The following is a 17,706-nucleotide window of genomic DNA, read 5'->3' as shown; positions in this document are numbered from 1 at the left end:
GAGGCTTACCCCATCTTTGGTTGTATTACTGCAACCGGCAGCAATACACCATGCTGGCATACTGAATACTGAACAAGATTTGGCTTGAAAAGACAGGTGAATCGTTCGTGAGTTGATGGCATCAAAACATGTACGACATACGATATCATGGGTTTGTAGGGAGTTCGCATGATCTTGATGCTGGTCGCCTGTTCTGGACGTGACGTTTGAGTCATGTGGTACGATATCTCAATTTTTCATTGCTAAAAGTGGGGTGCACTGTTTTAGGTCCAAACTGTGACCTTATTTGCTAAAGGAGGAATTATTAACACAAAAAAGGACACAGGGGTTGAGTTTTATAACAATACTGATTTATTAACCATCACGTGAGCTTTGATTTCTGTGAACCTTTAAGGGATATCTTGCAACTTCCTTGAGAACAACAGTTGTTTTTAATACAGTCTAATTGCAGTTTTTACAGCAAAAGATGCCGCACAAATCTCAAGATGACTTGTGTAAGTGCTTATTTTTCTGTCATCTTCAATACGAGATGTAAAATCAGGATATGAACTGTTCTGATCTCTTTCAGAAGATTGTGCCGTTCTGCGCCAGGCAGCAAATCCAGAACACCTGAATGACATTATCACAAACCCTGTTTCTGATCATTGGAGCAATGGTATTTCCCTGTTCAAGTGCTTACCCTCAGTTGAGATCCCAAATGAGTCTCATGAGCACTCCCCGTACACTGCAAGACACTGGTCCATAACTGTGCAACTCATAAAAATCTACTGGACTTTTGACTAGATATTCATATTTAGAGTGTTTCAGAAGGCTTTGGTTGTTGGGCCATGATAGATGTATCATGTCAACTTCTTTAGAAGTCTTCGGTTGTTGGGCCATGATAAATGTATCATGTCAACTTGTTCAGAAGGCTTTGGTTGTTGGGCCATGATAGATGTATCATGTCAACTTCTTTAGAAGTCTTCGGTTGTTGGGCCATGATAGATGGATCATGTCAACTTCTTTAGAAGGCTTTGGTTGTTGGGCCATGATAGATGTATCATTTCAACTTCTTTAGAAGGCTTTGGTTGTTGGGCCATGATAGATGTATCATGTCAACTTCTTTAGAAGTCTTCGGTTGTTGGGCCATGATAGATGTATCATGTCAACTTGTTCAGAAGGCTTTGGTTGTTGGGCCATGATAGATGTATCATGTCAACTTCTTTGAAAGTCTTTGGTTGTTGGGCCATGATAGAGGTATCATGTCAACTTCTTTCAAGGCCTTCAGATGTAACAGCTGCACCAGAAGCAAGGACATCTATGTTATCAACTGACAAAATTGTGAATTGTGATTCCTGTAAATTTGAGATTGGACCTTTACTGGATCTGAGTTCCTTAACTTCTTCAAGAAACCTGTCTAATGTGTCACTTGACACAGAAAGTCCAGCCTGGTTAAAAGTGTGCACAAGTCTAGTTGAGCTCGACAAATGATGTGTGCAACATATGAATTTCGTGTGTACAAAGTTGTATCACTAACTTTCCCATGTGAATACGCATACATACATACATTTACCACGCAGAGTAAACATAGCACGCGTACCTGCACGTGATGATCGACCCTACAGTAGTCGCAAACGAGGTCATACCATTATACATGCAGGGAAGTTCTCGAAAATCAGTAAACTGAGGGACAGTTAGAGTAATCAGGGTAATAGTAATTTTAGATTATTTATTGAAAATAAATGAAATAAATGAATTGTTAAATCCATTTATCAAATGGAAATGTAACAACAAAGTAAACATTGTTAAAAACATGGAGTAAAAAGACATCAATGTCTTACTTTCTTTTTTCAAGAAATGGAATGCTTTGTTTTTCAAATTATGAAAGGTGAATGAATTTTTTGAATGAATTCAATCTGCATAACTAAACAGCGTGTTAAAAGATAATAACATCAACATCAGTTGAATGCCATGCAGGAATTTGTAAAGGGAAACAATGCCAACATTTTAGGAAATTCTTAAACTTTGACATTCTTTAAACTTTCACATTTCTTTGTAGAGCAAAGCCTCTGAAAACACATGTTTAAAACTTTCATAAAAAATGCATACAGTCAATTTAGCAATTTATTAAAAGTAGACAGTATTTTATCTGTTGGAAAATGTAGGTCTCTACATTCGAGAATTAAAATCACATTTTATTGCAAAGCAGTATGAGCTATATACCTCATTCTTTAACATTTAAAGCAAATGTCAGAGCCGTTTAGGTGGGTGCATTGAAAGAATCATGACACTGGATTTACTTGAATTGTATTTACATTGAAATTCATATGGTATGAACATTTGTTGTGGCCATTTTCATGACATTGGCTGCATGTTATTTCATAACACTTGCCCCTTTTGCATGTAGGATACAAGGTGCCTTTTTGGGACGGGCATTTCCTGTGTTAAGTACTATGCAATTGTTGTGATAGCACGTTGTAAATGAAGTATAACTGCCTGGATGGATCTGCAGGGTTTGATGTGCTGTAAACCAGGCTAGTTGGTATACCATCCCCAGGAAGCCTTAAGAACTTCCGGTTTGGAGATGCTCCATCACAAACCAGTGACCTTACTTTTAATCCGGCTTTGGTGGGATAGTATGTCACAGAGACATGAAGAGAACTGCATAAACCCCTGACCAGCAGCACCAGTACATGACTTGCCAACTCTGGTTCTGTACTTCCCTTTCAGCATCGTTCGAAATTGGAGACCTCATTACTTATTTCTGAAATGTCAGTGAAACCGATGATCCACCCTGACCTAACAGAGTATACCAAATCCGATATAACCTTCATTTCGTCGAAGAGCAAACTGACATTCTTCTCCTCTTTACTGCATGTTGCAAAGTGATTATCTTTGTAGATCCTCTCAAGCAGCCCAGCACTATAACCACAGGAAGCATCTGCAAAATGGCTGTAGGGATGGAGAGTGGAAAGATGGGGAAGCCTCATGAAGCCCGACTCATCAGATTGTACGCGGAAGCAGATTTGCTCTGAAGGGCAGTGCACAGCCTAATTAAAGCAGGGTGCCATCTCATCTGCTTGCCCTTCAGAGCAGACTCTCTCTGTTGCTCCCACATCAGCATGGAAGGGGAGCCCTTGGGAAATGCTGCCATCGTCTCTCCATCATATTCCTGCAGTGGTGCCTTGATGACATATTCTTGACGGGGATCTAAGGGAACTGCCTCCTTCTCCATCATTGTCGAGATTCTTTCCTGAAGAGCAGCATTCTTACTCTTTAAATTTCGTCTTTCTGCCTGTAGGCTTTCAGCCTTTTGTTTTAACTGGTTAAGAGTCATACTCCTGTGACGAGCAGATGATGAGGCGCCAACAGAATTTCCCTGTTTACTTTTCAATCGATGCAGCATTCCGAACAAATCACTTCTGTGGATTCGGCAGACTTCGCATCTGGTATCTACTTCGACAAGTAGGTGACAGCTTTAATGCCGGATTGTACCTCCACTTACTTTGTCTTGAGGTGTGATAGACACTGGTATCTGGCCCTCCGGCCCCTCCTTCAGGTGAATCAATTCTTTGAAGTCATCATTTCCTGGGAAACATACATGTACCTCTTCACAATGACATGACACAACTGGCCACAATCACTTGAGCTCATCTGTGCAGGAATTTCCAACTCGTACCAATCAATCTTAATGCTGACGTGCAATCGTGAGCTGCCATGATTTATTGCAGGAAATTGACACAAACACAACAGGATGACCACTGGAACTCATCTTCAAAGAATCAGCTGTGAACCAAGGTAACAAACCGTGTTTGAATGCCTCCGTTTGGTAGTCAGGAAGTTGCTCTGATATTGGTGACGTACATGAAGGTTTTCTGCTCAGTTCACATTCAGCTTGACCAAATGATGCCAGAGGAATACGGCACTCAGCTGACTTCATATTCTTCTTGCTGAACTTGGCCCACCACTGCCTCAGCTTGACCTCATAAACCTTGCAAATAAATGCCGGATGCAAAGTGGGGGTATCGTCACCAACTAAAATGTCAAATGCCACTTCAATTTGCCGTGCAAATTTTTCCTTTGGAATCGGTTGTTGACGCTTTGCAACAGCCCGGCATTCTCCCCATAATCTGCACATGGCCCAAAGGCACTGGGATTGAGGATTGCCATCCATTACAATCTGTCGTACATCAAATCATGGTGGGAAAACATGCAGACCTGCATAAGAGTAACAACAAAATGTAAACAAATAATTATTCATGTACATTTAACATCAACAATGTGTAATATTTTTAGTGAAATCCCACTAACCTCCTGCGTATTGAATACTGGCCCACGTTCTTCTGGGTCTTACATGAGGTCTTACATAAATGAAACAAGCAGAAATGCCAGATACATCTACAAATAGGGCCTAGGGCCTAAAATACGATTTCCTTACAAAGAACAGAAATCAAAGCAATTACCTTAGGCCCGACATGACCTAGGCTTAAACAAATCGGCCTCAAGTGTCCTCATCACTTTTCTCATAAGGAGTGAATCTGTCTGAAGATATAGAATAACATATTCATGTATGCAAGTGAAGCAGTTAATCTCTTCAACGTGCTTGAATGTGTTTGTAGTTGGTTTTTATATCCTGCTCTCAAAATAAAAGGGGAATCGTAAGTTGCAGGTATGGTGTCATTGATAGCTTGAACCTCATATGTCTCAGGCTGGGGTCGTCTTGGAGGATTTAATTCTGCAGTGATTACATATATTGGCCAAGTACTTGAGTGCTTTATAAATAATCAGTGTGTTAGACCGTGACGAGATTGTGATGGCCGTCTTTTTCACTTAGCAGGCTCTTAGCAGGCTCTTTTATGTGACTCTTTGTCATTGGCATTCTCAAGGTCGGAGGTCGTCACAGCCAAGTCACACTTCCAATTTGCTTCTTCAAGATGATAAATGAAACACAAGTCACACCAAAATCAAATACAGTACCGGTATGGGTTATATTTACATGCTAACTACAAGGAAATACTTGTTCAATGACACTGCTCTCACACTTAAACATTTTACAGGACTAGGAAAATGTTTGATTCATAAAATAATAAGTCTCTTATACCCAAAATATGATACGTTTCAAATTCATAACATATCCCTCAAAAAAGACATCTGAAGGTAACAGTCAAAAAAACTCACTGACAGAAACAAATGGATCAAAAAGTAAGATAGATTCTGAAGTCTCATCTCGGGTATCCTTGCACATATTCCTAATGAATCCGTAATGATGACCCACCTTTATGCAGTTGTCACCATCTCTACTGGAGAAGAACACATTTCCATTCTGAAGACCCTTTGTAAGATGCGGGTAGGATGACTGAGGCTGGTCAATACTAAAATCTGTAAAACAGAGGGCAGAAAGGGACACCTTGAATGCCTGTGCTGTTCACTTGCAAGGTTCTGCCACAAGTGATTTTAATGAATAAAATCAATCAACCAAGACTTCCTGGGAATTTGATCCTTTGGCAAAGACAGACCACTGTTCAATAACACATTATCAACTTTCCGTCTGGTTTTCCGGAGTGTCGAGCTTAGCCTTATGTTAGTATCAGATGAATCAAATGTTGTTTGGTTTCTTCAGGACATGGGCCCTATCAGGTACTTGCAGGCCACCAGAAACCTCGAAGTTTCAATCTCCACAACCTCGTAGCGGTCTCACAGTTGAAAGAGGTGCTCCTGGACTGTCCGGACTTGTCTTCGCTGGTGACACTGCATCTTGGCTTCCTTGACAAGCTTCATGTGGAGCTTGACCAGTGATGCCTCTTGGTAGAGAAGCTTGATGACTCTGTACAGCTGTACATTGTGCTGCCTCGCTCTACCGTTGATCCTCCTGTGCCATCCTTCGATGTCGTTGTTCGTCTGGATGCTCCTCATAAAAACTGACTGGTTTTCCGGCCCCCAAGTGGTACTCTCCAGCCATGTTGACCTGATGTAGCTGCAGAGGTCAATGAGGGAAAGTGTGGTGGCGGCCTCCGCCATTATGTTGAAGGCAAGTGGGATGTGCTCACTTGGCAGAAATGATCGTGCCAGAAGCCATCGGATGAAGCTGTGTACAGCATCATCAGTACTGTGTGGCGCTTGAAGACCCAGATCTTAGCACTTTCTCCAAACAGCCTGAGTTGTGCACAGTCCTCGCAGATCCAGCGTACCAGGATGTTGGGATTGCTGACAATTTGGGTGTACTCGTCGACCGAGTAGCCCATACTACACACCTGATGCTGCCACATATTGCACTGGTCGCACTGGAACGCCTGCTGATTGCGAAAAACGGTCTTCTTGCAGGAGATGCAGGGGTACTTTAATGGCATCTTGGATCTTGACTCTTGAGTTCTTGAAACTGGGTTCTTGAAAGCTGACTTGGACAGGCCTTGTCTTGACAAAGTTGTTCGACAAAACTCTCCTTTTGTAGAAATACGAGGGATTTGTGGTACATACCAACCCACCAATTACATTTCAGATTTCCCTTTTTTGGAAGAGCCGCAATCCTTCCCGTTAGCGGCTCTTCAAAATTTACTCAGAAAAGCGGCTTCCTATAAGTGGTAAAATGAGCCTACTCGTAGGCATACATGTACATGTATGCTTCAGCAGTTGCAGCGCTGCATGGGGCGGATAGGATGAAAGGTGAAAGGTGGGGCTGCTGTATCTTTAGAACCACTGATTAGCAGGCACTGAAAGAGGCTTCACTGGGTTGGTTTGTGATTGACACAAATTTCCAAAAAAAAAGCTTCAGGCAAAACTTCTGAAACTTGACTGGCATAGAACCACCGATGAGCAGACAGTGAAAAGTGCCTTACATGTAATCCCCATGTCAATGATACAACGAGCGAACCAGATGGACAACTTCCTTATGTTAATTTATGCCTTCACGTAGAGTCACCAGCATATGAGTAGAACACATACTTAACAACACACTTGTATCACGCACTATCTTGGTTGTCGGTACATTAACGAATTATGATTAAAGGTGCCTTTCCGGATGATGTGTTCATGCATTTCACTTTTACGGAGCCATTTTGACGGATATACAACATATGCAATGGTTGGCACATGCACCAATGCGCATGTGGACAGGTGCCTCACTTCTTGTGAAATAAGTTACTTACTGTAATTAACAAGCCTGCATCAGGGGATTTGTTGCTATCTGCACTAAACGCACACGGAACCCCATGAAAGCATGCCCTTTTCGTTGTACCCTTACAAGACTACATGTACCTGACCCTGGGGGCCATGTTTCTCCAAAGCTTCCTTGATACTGTGCAGTGAATGTCATCAGTTAGAAATATTCACAATGTTATACATGGATCATGCAAATGCTTCTCAGGGAAGAGTACCTTGGCATCTCTCTGTCACATATGGTAGCTGAGAGAATGAATATCAGTTGATAGAAATACAATATACGATACATGGTTCATCCAACAGAATTGTCATTCTCCAAAGCAAGTATAAACATTTTTAGCATGAAAAACACATACAAAGAGAGTCTCTGGTCTTTTTGAGTTGGGTACATGCCTTGAGTTGGGGCAGGGATTGCCGTTACAGCTTGGGCTTTCACTGCTGTTGTCCTTGCATATTGGCCCTGCCAGAGCTTTCTTGAAAGTAAACAGATCATTTAAAACCAAAGTTTGTCTCCTTACCACATAATGTTCAAAATGTTCTTTTAACAGCTGGAGCAAATGCAACTCACAAATACACCTGTCACTGTCGTGTTTGTTGTCTCCATCCAATATGCTTTGACTTGTTTCACGATCTTCTTTTCCTATATGTATTCCAGCAGGCCTGGTGTGTGTGAACATGCCTCATCAAGGCCTGCTGTAGTTACAATGAGCACTGTGAATATTGATATCACTAGTTACCGCCTGAAGCAATAACAGTTCCTTATCGACTGAGATTGTGCACAGATAACATAAAAGACAAGCATAATTTCTTATGCTTATATGTATAAATAAAACAAAGTAGATAGCTAGCTTACCTTTGCCTAGGCAATTCTTAGTCACAGTTTTCTGGTTTGAATATATGCACAACCAAATCAAACAGACTTGCACACTTTGAAGGTTCAGCTGTGTAGAGACCTGGTGTGGATATTAATGCCATGATTTCCACTGAACTCAACTCCAGCAGCTTCTTGGTGTCACGAGAAAAATCCGATTCTGATCCTTTCCGATTAGAATCTTGTCTGTGCATCCAGACTGTTCATCTGCTTCAACCTACATGTACTCCAGTAAATCAATTTGGAGTGATTCTTATCCGTACACTTTTTACTTTTTCAGAGTACATCAAGTTGTCTCTATCAGCTGCATTGTCAAATGTGAAGGTATTATGCACTTCAAGTACCTTCTCCTCAATTAAATGGAGCAATGTGGATCTCTCTACATGCATTGATTTTTGTCCTTACATGATGCTGACAGCATTATGTAAGGACAAAAAGGAGTTGGATTGCGGAGAGGATAGTGGAGTTGGAATCTCTACTTCCATGTGCTCCAATATCCACTTGATTTCCATCGACACACATTATCTCTGGGACGTGATTCCGTCTATACTCCAGAAATATCATTCATTCACTTCTTGCTCCATGACAATATGAAAGTAACAAGGACGGATGGAATAGATTTCACTCAAATGTCAGAAAGCACTCTCAGCATGCAAGTTAGTTCAGTAGTTCCTGTATGCATCCAATCAATAGAAGGGTGCTGAGCAATGATTACTGATGAGTGCCAGGCAATGAACACAATGACATGCGCGCCTGCTTTTTGATCAAGAATGAGCCTTAAGTTGAGGTCTTCGTAATGTTGGAAATATTAGAATGAGCCACTGCACGTAGGTAACCTCCGTGCACTGAATTGTGTAAAGTCTCTTGTAGTCTTGCAGAATCCTGCAGAATTATGCCAATAAGTTAGTGAGGTGGAACTTATATTGGTACCAAATTGTTATTTGACCACATTCTGAATTTCTTCAATGAAATTAATTACATTAATTAAATTAATGATTTTTCAAGACAATCGATTAAAAATCTAATATTGGAACTCAGAAATAATGGTGGTTTTGCGGTCCCTTATTCCATCAGCCATCCAATGGATGGTTCTTATATTAACTTGTTCAATTTGGTTTGATTATCTTCTTGTTCAATCACATGAACTGTTTCAGTTTTACAGATTTTTATTTTCAATTTGATTGGTAGTCTCTATGTTTTCTTCATAAATTTTAAGTTGATAATATTGTAATTTAATCACTGAAACTGAAATTAAAAAAAAATTAAAAAAAGAAAGGTTACCAATGTTGACTAAATTCTGTGTTTCTGACAAAGTAAAGGGTCATCCATTTCTCTCATCTTGGCGAGTGTACAAAACAAAAAGAAAAAATACTCTTTTCTGTGACCCCCTCCTGAAAAAGACTTAAACGGAAAAAGAATGAGCCCTGGGTGAAAAACATTCACTGGTTGTTAAACCCCCCCCCATATTTGGTATACTCACGAAAATGATGAAAATAAAATGGATGAGCCCTATTGACAGTTTTTTTTAAACCCTCAGGTGCCATGTGTCCCTCTGAGTTTAAAAACACCATGTCCCACATTACAGCAGTCAACATCGCTTCTAACTGATCCTGGATCCATAATACAGCAGAATTAAATATCACAGGCAAAAACCAAAAATGTATCCACAGGATTCATTTTTGGCATGTACATTAACTACACTGATCAAGTTTTGCTACAAAAAATTTAATTTACAAAGTTTACAGTACAAGGTATCTAAAATGTTAACACTGTTCGGTAAGTCGTTAAGCAATTTCAAGTGGACAGGTAGAGTATCATATATAGTTTTTGTAAAGAAACTGGCATTTAAGAAAATTATTCTCTTGCATGAGGACTAGGCAGTCCTTCCACTGCTTTGAACAAACATTTCCAAGTTGGAATTTTGGAGAAAAACGATTGTACTCACAAGGCTCCAGATGTATTTGCATAAGTGTTTTTTCTTTTTGAACAGAGAATGGAAGCTTTAGCGGGAGGAAAACATATGAAAGATGGCAACCCTGGATTTTGAAAGATTTCATTGTGAGGCTAACATTTTGAAAATTTCTCCCATTAATGAGGATTTTGTGCTAAAAATGTAATTACTTGTGAACGCTTCTTTTGAAAAAATATATATGTTCATCATGCTTTAAAATTTTGAAAATAAAATTGCAAAAAGCAATACTGTACACATGGGACTTGGTGTTATAAAACTGGCAAAAGTTTTGATCTTTTTAGTTTACATGTAAATTCTGGAGACTGCATGACTACAGAAATCTAGGTGACTTAAATAAATTCAAATTTTGTTCAGATTTACTCTCAAGATGTTTCTTTCTGTACAACCAAAACTCTGACATCTTGTTTAGAATATGCCTTTAAAAAGATTTTTTTAAAAACAGATCTGGACGGTTTTTAAGCTTGGAATTCATGAGATCTTTACATACCTCCTGTACAGCCGAACCCTTCTCCAAAAGCAACAGTATAAATTTAGTAACAAATGTCTATGTGGACCGGACTAAAAGTCTTGACTCCAAATACAGAATTTTGAACACAAACATTGCAAAGAATTAGGTTTACGTGCAAAGGAAGCTGCAAACTGGTTCATGACTTTACAACGTCACTGGGAAGCGGCTACACGGTCAGACTATGCAATGCACAACTTTTTAGACATGCTCTAACCTCTTGCTGCCGGGTGGATTTTTCTTGAGCAAGACAAGATTGCCAGGTCCTTTTCAAGATTTTCCGTTTTCAAAATTCTTCAGAAATTCAGCATTTCATTCAATGGCCGTTTATACCCACATGAAGGACTCTTTGGGTACTACTCTAAAGCTGACAGGTGACCTTCATTGACTCCTGAATATTTCAGCCAGGCCTGCAGCCTTGGAAAAAGAGCCCAGATTGTGCAGTGTTACGTAAGATTCTTTTGTTCCCCAAACTGGCACAGTGCACTGCTGACCTCTTTTCAATAGGGGCCAGATTAGCGTGCAGCGGTGCTGTGTGGCTCATCGCTGCGGTGGAGTGCTTTTGTCCCCGGTGGTAATCTACTCACTCTAAATGCCTCAAACTGTGGTATACTGTTTCAAAACAAGGCTGGATTATCTCCACTATTGAGAGCGCAAAAAATGTTTGTAATGCCCAGCAGCTCAATCTTTTGTGCTGAGCACGTTCTTCTGTCTCAGTTCCGGGCTCCCTGGCTCTGCAAATAAAGCCTATGTACATGAAAACGGGTAGCCTGGCAGGAAGTGGTTAAGTCTTGGAACTAGACTTTTCTTCCCGTGAGTGCATCTGATTACGGCCCAAATGCTTACCCTTGACGTTGTCATTGGTTTAAACCAGGCATGTGCAATATTGGTCATGAATGAATGATCTTGGTTTACTCATGGTGCTCTCACCAAACCAAAAGCTCATGCGGTGATCAAGTTTGTAACTTGAATTCAAACTGAAGAAAGCAACTTGTACTCAAACACACATTTAAGGGAAGTGTGAGAAGTCACTTGAATGTAACATTAAGCACAGTTGTGCCTTGACAAGAGCAAATGTATTAACAGTGTACAAAACCCATCACAAAAAATCTTTTGTTATCATAAAAAGCTTACTATACACAACATGGTAAAGACCAAGGGTCAAATAGTCTCCATTCTGCAAATCCCACTTGCCAAGAAGGGACAGATTTAACAGATGACCATATCCACTGAGTAGCCGCCACCTATGTGAAGACCATACAGACCCCCATTGAAACTGATATGCTCCAAACCAAAGATACACAAACCTGCATAACCCCCACTAGCACCATAGTTGTGGGTATCACACATGTTAAGTGATAGTTCCTTTGGAAGCAAATTTATTACGGGACAAATTTTTGGACTCACAACCAAACAGGTCCTTGATTTCCCACTACAGACATTGTCCCCCTCAATGTGGGGCCAACCAGGGCATATGTACTGGCACTGTAGCTTTGGGGAATACACATGTTGAATAACAGTTGTTATGGGAACAAGTTTCTGTCGCTATATTCGGTTAGAAATTTCCAAACAACATATGTGAAGCTAGCCTGGGTATCAACATTGTGTGTGGCCCTAAATGGACATCGTTACCATAGAACAATGCGTCACCTCTTCACATATATACAGAGCTCAAAGGCAAATCCAGGCATATGGTAACTGTACTTTGAGAAGGCCCCCAGACATGGCAGAAGCAATGTATTAGCAATGTATTGTTCAGAAAAATCTTCACTGGTCCATTATTTTGCATAAACCTAGAAACAATGCTTCCACCATAACTGAGGCTTCCAGTTAGAGTGCTTACATATCTACATTTGTCTATAAGGGTGTGTCGGTCACTTTGCCCTGTTTCCACTTTGCCCCTTTGCCCCTTACCACTTCACCCCATTGCCATTTTGCTCCATCCCCACTCGGCCCCATCCCCACATCGCCTTGCCGCCACTTCGCCCCCAGCCGTGCTTGAACGTGTTCGGAAACTTTGGCACAAACAAGGCACTTTTCTTGTAGCGTGGACTGACACCAGGTGACAATGATTTGATAATAAAATTGGAATAATGAAAGAAACAGTATCATTTCTTAAAACTGTCATCAAAGTTTCTCCTGTAGTTTTCCATGGATCCCCCACAGGCCTAGGCTACATTTACATTTTCTCTTCCATTTTAATCCTTTCATTTGAGCCTCAAGGCCTTCTTTTGAGAACCCATTTCCAAACAAACTTGAACTTTTAAAGACAAAAATGCATATCTCTACTTTTCATTCTCCTTTAGCAATTATATTCACCTGATATAGTCAAGAATCACAACAACCCTAAAGTTTCAATAATGATATTTTCGTAAAACTAGGCACATGCAATTACAACTTCAGCATAACTTCACTCCTTGTGGCACCTAGGAGTTTAGTGCATTTATATAGGCCCACTGCCTGGCTGTGTGACGTGACTCCATGTCGGATTTGACAATGGATCATGTTTACTGTAACATTTTCCCTGGCAAATTGAATGAATTTGAAGCTTTACTTTGGCTGGGCAGATAAACTGTCAATGTTGCAACCTTCATCAGTAGGTTAAAACTAAACTCATAGATGTTAAAAGTTTACACTGGGGCTAAGTGGTGATGGGGGGATAAGGCGAAGTGGCAGTGGGGCGATGTTAAAATTCTGCAATATATGGGCAAGTTCAATCCAAGACAAATTCCCAACTAATGACAAATTTTGACTGGTAACCTATGCATGACATATAAACTGGGTACCAGACAGCAATCAACCTGTGGTTGACAAACTGTCGCTACTCAAACTTGCCTTATGTACTAAAATAGTGCACACAGTTTGGTTACTGGTCACTTCAATGACTTCTACCAGAAAGCATCTTTTGTTCAACAACAGAAATCAATACAGGCACCAGGCCAACAACAGCCTCTGTCAGACCATCAGGAGTGATATGATGAATGTTCTATCTGGGCTAGTTTCTCCTCCTTCAAGCGCTGGATGGAATTCATGAAGTCCTCAAGTCTGCCTCGGCCCGAATCACCAGCTGTATGTGGATGTACAACAAAAGCAAAGACTATTAGGGTGGGACACTGAACATCAGCTCTGTAATGGGATCTATGAAACAGACTCTTGAGGGCAGCGTGTGGCGTGCTCGCATCAGAAATGTGATGTAATCTGTGAAAACCTTTCACATTGTGAGCTTGGCCATTTTGGTATATATCAACTTCAAATTGATCTGGACATGTCCTATTTTCAAAACTGTTCATGATTCTAGACAACCTAGATTCAAGTTGAAGACAATACAGAATCATAAATGGAATATATCTGAAAACAAGAGCGTGTCCATATTAATTGGGAGTTTATATGCACCCAAATGACAAAGTTCACCATGTAAAGGGTTTTCACAGATCGCATTTCAAATGAGAATTACCAAAAGTGCCATCACAAAGAACTTGCCACGTCCAGTTTTCTTTGAAAAGTTACCAATTATGCAGTTCTACATTTTTTTTTTAACACCATCACACTTTTCATATGCTCATTTCACCAAAAAAAATTTAATGAAGGCTTTGTGTGGTAGCCATCTTGCATGGCAGTTCTTTTGTTCCCCACGGAACCTCCTTTGTGCATACCATGTGGAACAAAAGCACTGGCCAGTAAGATGGCAGACATGCAAACCCTCCATAAGAAAACTCTTGGCTCTTGTGATTCAAAATGAGAGTCAATACCTGTTTGTCGTTGCTTTTGTTGGACTGGTCTTGAGGGAGAGGTTCGTCGATGGCGCTGGCTTGAGTAGGTACGTGAGGGGACTGCTGCAGGGGGTGGTTGGTCTATCTAAAAATGATCACAGAATGTCCCTGTGAACTCAACTTGTACCATACCAGACAGAATGAAATTTACATTTCTGACACATTTACACGCATTTAGAAATATTTTAACCACTTTCTGCCGGGGACTCCGGAATCGGAGATGTATGGTTTATATGCGTGGCCGGGGTCACTGAACTTGGACAAAGGAAACAGGGCCCTGTAACAAAAGACCGTACTCGGAACAAAAGACCAAGCTGCTGAGCATTACCGACATTTTTCACTCTCAATATTGGAGATAATCCAGCCTTGTTTTGAACCAGTATACCACAGTTTGAGGCATTGAGAGCGAGCGGATTACCACAGGGACAAAAGCGCTCCACTACCGCAGCGATAAGCCACACAGCACCGCTGCACGCTAATCTGGCCCCTATTGAAAAGAGGTCAGCAGTGCACTGAGCCAGGTTCGTGAACAAAAGACAGTTATACAACACCGCACAATCTGGGCTCTGTTTACAAGGCTGCAGGCCTGGCTGAAATACTTAGGCGTCAATGAAGGTCACCTGTCAACTTAGAGTAGTGCCTAAAGATTACTTCGTGCGGCTATAAATGACCATTAAATGAAATGATGAATTTTTGAAGGATTTTGAAAACGGAAAAAATGATAGTCATGCCGGCCCAGCATCATCAACAACATGAAAATTGCCCCGGCATGAAGTGGTTAAGTAGAAACCACAAACGCTTGCATGTGAATTTCATACACAGTTTTTATTTAATTGAAAAAATCCTCATAGGGCTGGTTAAACAATTTTCCCTTTTCATCCCAAGAATTAAAGAATGAATTGAAGTGCATTGTATGCACAGGCATTCCAAACACCCAGGCCGTTTAGTTACAGTTACAAACTGTAATGAAAGTTGTCTTATGCATGACTACACTCAAGAACTTTATTTGCAGTAGCATTAGAGCAACTCTAAGTGAGATATGTTTTCTCTGATTTTATCTGCTCAAATAAATATGGAAGCATCCAAATTGAACGCAGTGTCACTTGTCTTCAGAGCTCAACTATAACAAGCTAAAATGGGCTTTTTTTTTTCTGTTCATGCATTTTCTGGAATGCACAAGGGTTTATCCACTACGAACACAGGGCGACGGTTACCATCGTTTTCTGTTTTCTCCTCGATGATGCAATCTACATTCAGAATTCGCATCTTGGCATAAACAGAAAAAAGCCTTTTTAGCTTGTTAAAGTGGAGCTCTGAAGACAAATGACGCTGCGTTCCATTCGGATGCTTCCACATTTATTTGAACAGATAAAATCAGAGAGAACATGTTTTCCTTAGATGTGCTCTTTAAACAAAATTTTCAGACAGGATGTCAAAACATATTGTTCAAAGCTGATCAATTTCTGGGAAATTGATTTGGAGATTTTAATAAAATTTTGGAAATTCCCTGAGAGCACTGCATCATGGTATGACTGAAAAATCACCAATTCTAAAACTTAGTTGTATCCAAAATTGCCATGTTTCTAATTTGTTAGTTCTGGATGCAATCTTCAACTCCAGATTGCGACTGAACAGAAATCTTTCACAAAGCAATGCCAGACACCAACCTCTTGTGTGGTTTTTAATATTCCTTTGAGTGGTCTGTGCTTGCCTGATGTTATCCTGATAGGAGACGTGTCATGCTGAGGATATCGGTCAGAATTACCCACACCAAGCTGCCAACAAATAATTACACACAAAAATGAAATCACAAAGCATAAATTCTTTCATTGGCCGCGGGAGTATTTTGTGGCATCATATCTTTCAAAACAGCATCTCGTTTTAGTTACTTTGTGTGGATTGTTCACGTGGACCAAATACAAAAGCTTGTTCAATCAATTAAATGTTAAATAAATGAGGAAAGTTGATGGATTGAACAGCAGAAGTGACTCGTGACAGGAACATAATTTCAAAGTCACTGGAAATACTATAAATTATAGAGCATTAAAAGATGTTTCAAATAGGGATAAAAAGGATTTGTCAACGGAATTGTCAATATATTGAAAGATAGAGCATCTAGATTAAGTTCTTTGATAAGTGCACCGGTACACCAAGTGGGAATCAAGCTTAAGAAACATTACGTGTGATTCATTTGCAAATGATACATAGTGAATTATTTTTTTCCTTAAAATGAAATTTTCACAAAATGAAAAGGAAAACTGAAAATGAAATTTACCTGAAAATGAAATTGTCATACCTCATTGAGGGAGTTGTCGCCGTCCACACTGGATTGTGTTGAAGCCATTGATCTAGCCGTAGCTGAGTTGCTGCTGACCAGGCCTTCTAGGTTATCCAGCTTTCGCTTCAGACTGTGCAAGGTGGAGTTTGTTCTCTCCTTCACACTGTCCAACATTTCAGCCTGGCGAGAGACACGCTGCCGGATTTGAAGCTGTGGATGATGACAGGATTTCATTCAGTGTCAAACCAACTTCATTTCAGAAAATCTGTCCAATATTTAAATATGACATCAATACTGAGACATTATTCAATGTTAATTCATGTCTGAAATGTGGAGACCTGAAAATCCCTTTCTGAAATTAAAAATTACATCATTTCTTCAAACCAAAAACAGATTTACTGGACAAATGCCAACCAGTTTGTATTAAAAGGTTCTGTCATGTTATTTTCAAAATAAATGGCTCCAAAAACCAAATTCCAGGGCAACATTTTCGGACTGAAAAAGTCAGAGAAGTTCTACTCTTTGTGCACATGTATTGGGTGGATAACTTTGCTATGAAACAAGGATGAACCACTCCCTTCATATGTGAAGTTGAAGAGCGCCCTCACTGGTAAAGAAGAGACAGACTGGTGGGAAATGTTTCAACTAGGGCTCTTGCACATGCCTGGCTTACTTGTGAAGAAATTGTTTACCCGTGCTCAGTTTGTCACACACCAAGTGCGCGCAGAGCTGTGTGCATGCATGCAGTGAGTTCCTTTCAAAGGGCCGGCGATTCTCTGTTAAAAAAAAACACCTTGTCTTGTTCCTGCTCAGAGCAGAGGTAACACCTGGGATTAGATAGCCACCCCTGGAACAGCGACACGAGAATGGTATCTACCTTGAGTCTGTCTTGCTCCTCCTGCATCTTGGCTTTCTCCTTGTCTTGCCTCCATCGACTCTCTTCAGCAGAGCTCATGTCATGAAGGAAGTCACCATCACGTATCAGGGAGGCATCCAGTCTCGCCTGTAGCCAAACCATGAGACAGTCAAGCAAACACTCTACAAGCCAATATCATTCAAATGTCCTCCTGCATGTGAAAAGGCACTGCATTCTGTATGCACATGCACTTGAGCTTGTGGCCAATCAGAACACAGGTCAGGAAAAACCCAACATGCATAGCAACCAATCAGGGATTA

General features: G+C 40.5%; 2 protein-coding genes across 4 annotated transcripts in view; both read right to left on the bottom strand.

Moving 5' to 3' along the window:
* Positions 1–2,402: 2,402 nt before the first annotated feature.
* On the bottom strand, positions 2,403–6,451 carry LOC147797266 (uncharacterized). 2 transcript variants are annotated; one of them, XM_087143055.1, is made up of 3 exons: positions 5,255–6,451; positions 4,443–4,521; positions 2,403–4,197 (listed from the first exon to the last, which is right to left on the bottom strand). In XM_087143055.1, the coding sequence occupies exon 1, from the start codon at positions 6,324–6,326 to the stop codon at positions 5,997–5,999; it is 330 nt and encodes a 109-aa protein (XP_086999181.1). In that variant the 5' UTR covers positions 6,327–6,451; the 3' UTR covers positions 2,403–4,197; positions 4,443–4,521; positions 5,255–5,996. Both variants share the same exon structure in this region, with proteins under 2 accessions (XP_086999181.1, XP_086999182.1).
* A 2,472-nt stretch (positions 6,452–8,923) lies between these two features.
* Positions 8,924–17,706, bottom strand: part of LOC110981577 (uncharacterized) — a 50,861-nt gene continuing 42,078 nt past the window's right edge. For both annotated transcript variants that reach the window (XM_087143053.1, XM_087143054.1), the window contains exons 42-46: positions 17,408–17,533; positions 16,549–16,740; positions 15,920–16,027; positions 14,232–14,337; positions 8,924–13,549 (exon numbers count right to left, since the gene is read on the bottom strand). In XM_087143053.1, the coding sequence (XP_086999179.1) occupies positions 13,446–13,549; positions 14,232–14,337; positions 15,920–16,027; positions 16,549–16,740; positions 17,408–17,533 (636 nt within the window). In that variant the 3' untranslated portion in view covers positions 8,924–13,445. The remainder of the gene's footprint in view (positions 13,550–14,231; positions 14,338–15,919; positions 16,028–16,548; positions 16,741–17,407; positions 17,534–17,706) is intronic.

Source organism: Acanthaster planci, linkage group LG11, assembly GCF_054643075.1.
Source record: "Acanthaster planci isolate LZ-2023a linkage group LG11, COTS_SCS, whole genome shotgun sequence".
Classification (NCBI taxonomy): Eukaryota; Metazoa; Echinodermata; class Asteroidea; order Valvatida; family Acanthasteridae; genus Acanthaster; species Acanthaster planci.
This window is presented reverse-complemented; position numbering and strand designations above follow the sequence as displayed.